The 4433-nt window shown below is 42.0% G+C and overlaps 1 protein-coding gene across 1 annotated transcript; it reads right to left on the bottom strand.

Moving 5' to 3' along the window:
* Window positions 1-2688: 2688 nt before the first annotated feature.
* On the bottom strand, window positions 2689-3667 carry LOC118628420 (olfactory receptor 10A4). Its single transcript, XM_036259386.1, has one exon. It carries the CDS (start codon window positions 3648-3650, stop codon window positions 2703-2705), a length of 948 nt encoding a protein of 315 aa, XP_036115279.1. The 5' UTR covers window positions 3651-3667; the 3' UTR covers window positions 2689-2702.
* Window positions 3668-4433: the final 766 nt, after the last annotated feature.

The raw sequence follows: 4433 nt of genomic DNA, 5'->3' as shown, positions 1-4433 counted from the left end.
CATGAGACTCTCCTGACTCCCTACTTGTAAAACTTTCTGAGTAGTTTCCTCCGCAAGACTAGACTGTGGTATGAGTCTCATACTTGGGCCTTGTCCATGGACCTACCTTCTATCTTTCATTTAGCACTTCCTCATAGAAGAAGAAGGACAATAATTTACGAAGCAATAGGAAGGAGGGCCTTCCCTCTGGTTAGTCTTTTAGCATCTGAGTTAAGAAATCCCCTGAGAAATATCCACATTTTATGAACCCTGGAATCTGTAAAATCTATCTTATTAAATCATGCTATACATTAGTATCTATCTTATCCCAGAACCTACTCCAATTCCTTTATCTTTTGATATTTCTGTGCATCACCAATGATCAATCAATTAATAAACATTACTTAATCATTTACTATGAGCTAGGTGCTACGTGTGTGTGTCCATGCACATGTACCTACATACAGGGGTGGGTGAAAGTAGGTTTACAGTTGTGAGTACAAGAAACACAAAGTCTATTCCTGTATTGTCATGTATTTATTATTGCAACATTTATCTGTATTACTTGCAAACCTACTTTTCCCTATCCTTGTATATGTTTGAGGTGGGTCTTGAAGAGCATGGACATGATGAAGCAGAACTGATCAGCTGTGCTGTATTTCTCATATGCTCATTAGAGACATGAGCACTGTATCTATAAGGACACCCTTTATGAAGGTAAAGACGGGGTTTTGGAAACCAACAAGAGATAGTGGCATCCAAAGGCAGCAAGAGTAAAAAGCTATTACCAATCCTGTGTCTAAAGGACCAAGAGGAGGCAACTAGAACGTGGAGAGGGTAGCTGTGTATAGAAGGTCACCAGGCAGGAGCTGTGGACTTAGGCATATGGAGGTGAGGAAGCCATGGGAACAAATGTTTCAAGGTCATTCTTGAAACCTCTGATTTCCTATTACTGTGTTCAAAAAATAAATAAAATAATTTGTTTTAATTTAATCACATCTACAAAGTACATGTAAAGAAACATATCTAGGGGACTAGGACATGAACATCTTTGTGAAGTATTATCCTGCCTACCATACTAAGGTCTAGTAAAATGAATGTGAGGCAGTGATTAAAGCTTGGCTAAAATTGGAGATGATAAATTTATAGTGGTGCCAATCTGCTTAGTTGTGTGATTGCCACCATGCAAATAGAACCCTGTGATTGCCTTTTCATTTATAAATTTCAGTGGTGATATTCAGAATGTGCTGCTCTCCTAGAGCCCTTGATACATGTCAACTGGAGGATATCTTGTGTGGGAGATTGAACTGGTCCTGGTACCACCATGGCACACAGAGTTAGAATTGTTTATAGGGTTTGTGGAGGGGTCATGCTGTGCAGTGAGTGCTATTTCACTTTGTTAATTATCAATACATTCTTATGAATAGATCACACAAAGCTATGGTGTCCATGTCTCAAGTCTGTTATTTGCCAAGAGTCCAGAGCTGGGCAATATTCACTGGACAAAATCATAAAGAGTGGCTACGACATTGCTTGAGTGATAGGCAAGCTTATGATTTTTTTTAGAGGGAGAAAGAGAAAGAGAGAGAGAGAGAGAGAGAGAGAGAGAGAGAGAGAGAGAGAGAGAAAGAGAGAGAGAGAGATACACCAATGTGAGAAATAAACATTGGTTGGTTGCCTCTGGTATGCACCCTTACTGATGGAACCAGCAACCTGGCTTATGCCCTGACTGGAAATCGAACTGGAAACTTTTTGGTACACGGGACCATGCTCAACCAACTGAGCCACACCAGCCAGGGTTTGAAAATGCAAGCTTAAATGAGACAGTTGACTTCACGCCATCACAATAAGATTACCAAAAATGTCTATAAACAAAGAAACTCTGGGTTATTCACAGCAGTTTTCTATAATTTGCCCACTTATACTTGACTGGGGATTCCTTCAACCCTTTCAGTCAAGCAACTCTCATATTCAAGGTGGATAATCTGAGATTGAGGCAGCTGCCAGGAGTGTGGAATTTTCTTTCTCCAGTTGAGGCACCGACCAATTATAGTAGCAGAAGAAGAATTCAATTGCTAGCACTCTAAATATGTGTACTTTATAAGCCAGCAGAGTTTTAAAGTATCTTTTTATTCTCTCTCACTATAATTTCCAGGAGGCAAGACATTTGTCTGTTTTATTCACCAATGTGTCTTCTGGGCCTAAACAGGGTCTAACACATGCTGAGAACTGAATAAAAATTTGTTGAAAATATAAAAAGAAAGAATGAAACAAAACTCGACTATTTATTAACATTACATTACCTTGTAAACAAAAAAGATCCTTTAAAGTTGCAGGTGGAGTTTTTGGACAAATAGAAGAAAGTGAAGCAGAAAATTATAAAATGACATCGATGAAGAAGTTCAAGAAACAGTTAAAACAAAACAAAAAAAATTTAAAACAACAAAAAAGGCCAATTGTAGTGAAGTGTTCAACCTTCAGATGGGCACCTAATCTGTGTAGACCAGCGGCATCTTCAGAGACATTGAAGCCACAGTCCCGCAGAACCCTGGGGCCACTGCAGTTCTTTCTTTTAACACTCTTGTTCTTTTTAGAAATGAATTCCAGTACAAAGTCCAAGATCCCAGTGAGTACACTGTGGCTCCTGCAGAGCGGAGTGCATTTGAGGAATTTGTTTTTCTTTCCTTTGTCCTTGCATTCTACCCCTTCCGTTTCCATCTGAATCACAGTTTCTGTGGGCCCAGGGTCCTGTGGGTGACCCGCCTCAGTGCAGCCTTCACTTCACTATTCCTTAGGCTGTAGATGATGGGGTTCAACATGGGAGTCACCACTGTGTAGGAGAGCGACAGCAGCTTCTTGTTCTCAGGTGAGGTGCTGGACCGGGGTCGGAAGTATGTGAGGATGGCAGTGCTGTAGAAAAGGGAGACAACCAGGAGGTGGGAGGAACAGGTGGAGAAGGCCTTGCGTTTCCCCTCAGCTGAGGGCATTCTGAAGATAGTGGAGAGGATGCGAACATAGGACCCCAGGATCATCAAGAAAGGGAAGAGGATGAACAGGACAGTGGCTGTCAGAGCCTCCAGTTCAAACAGAGAGGTATCAGCACAGACCAGTGCAATGACAGGGGGGCTGTCACAGAAGAAGTGGTTCACCCTGTTGGGGCCACAGAAAGGGAAGCTGAAAATCCATGTGGTTTGCACAGTGGCCACTGGAAACCCTGAGAACCAAGAAGCAGCTGCCAGCTGGGCACAGGCACTGCGGCCCATGAGGACTGGGTAGCGCAAAGGGTCGCAGATGGCCACGTAGCGGTCATACGCCATTGTGGCCAGGAGGCAGCACTCAGCAGCCCCAAAGAAGAAGAAGAAATACATCTGAGTGGCACAGCCAAGGAAGGAGATAGTTGTGTTTTGGATGATCAGGGTCCCCAGCATCTTGGGTACAATGACCAAGTTAAAACCTATCTCCAGGAAGGACAAGTTCCTGAGGAAAAAGTACATAGGACTTTGTAGGGCAGAGTCAGCTGTAGTGACCAGGATGATGAGGAGATTTCCCATTAGGGTAACCAGGTAAATGATCAAAAAAAGGAGAAACAGTAGAGCTTGTAGCTCAGAAGACAAAGCTGAGAAACTCACAAGAACAAACTCACTGACAATTGTCCAGTTTCCCCACATCATTCTTCTGCCCAGGACTTCACTGGGCATTAATGCTGCGGGAAGAAGTCTCCATATATTCTATATACTCTATTATACCCTTGGAAAGGGAACCTGCTGTGGTCTTGTTCTCTGCCTCTCTTGTTATAGTTGCTGAAGATCAAACAGTGTACTTTCAAAAAATGTAAAAAACAAGTCAGATTATGGGGTTCACAATTTTTGGGGGAGAATACTAACCGTTTTCAGACTGAACTGAGGCACACCATATATATCTATACATCTCCTGACTTTTCCCTGCTTTTCTGTTTTTTTTTTTAGCACTGGACAGTGATGCTAAGAAGTCAGGCCAAGCATTTCTGAAGAGAAGGGTCTTGAGGCACAATGGAAGATCTTGACGTGAGTCAGGATATGTTTTCTATAAAATAAAAAAGTGGGAAGGAAAGCAAAGGAAGTGAGCCAACAGTTACCAATGATCCCTGAGGAGGACACCAGAATGTGTCCCATCTCCAGCAGCCCACGCTCAGGAAGATTTCAGCATATTGGAAGAATCTTCATTTCTGAACTCCGACAATTGCAATTTAAACAAGAAGACACACAATATAGAAACTGCGTTTTATTTTGATCCCTGGAATAGATATTCTCCATGTGGCTATATGTGACCAGACAAAGGAAAGACAGACTCAGGATAGTATCAGACTGCAGAAAGAATCTAGGTGTGTTATAGAAAATCCTTTCATCAGTTTCTATTGTTTGACTTGTATCTTCACTCTCAAGAAATGTGAAGCCCAAGTGTGATGCTAGTAAAGA

Source organism: Molossus molossus, unplaced genomic scaffold (genome assembly GCF_014108415.1).
Source record: "Molossus molossus isolate mMolMol1 unplaced genomic scaffold, mMolMol1.p scaffold_m16_p_13, whole genome shotgun sequence".
Lineage (NCBI taxonomy): Eukaryota > Metazoa > Chordata > Mammalia > Chiroptera > Molossidae > Molossus > Molossus molossus.
The sequence above is the reverse complement of the archived record's forward strand: the minus strand, read 5'-3'. Positions and strand labels throughout refer to the sequence as shown.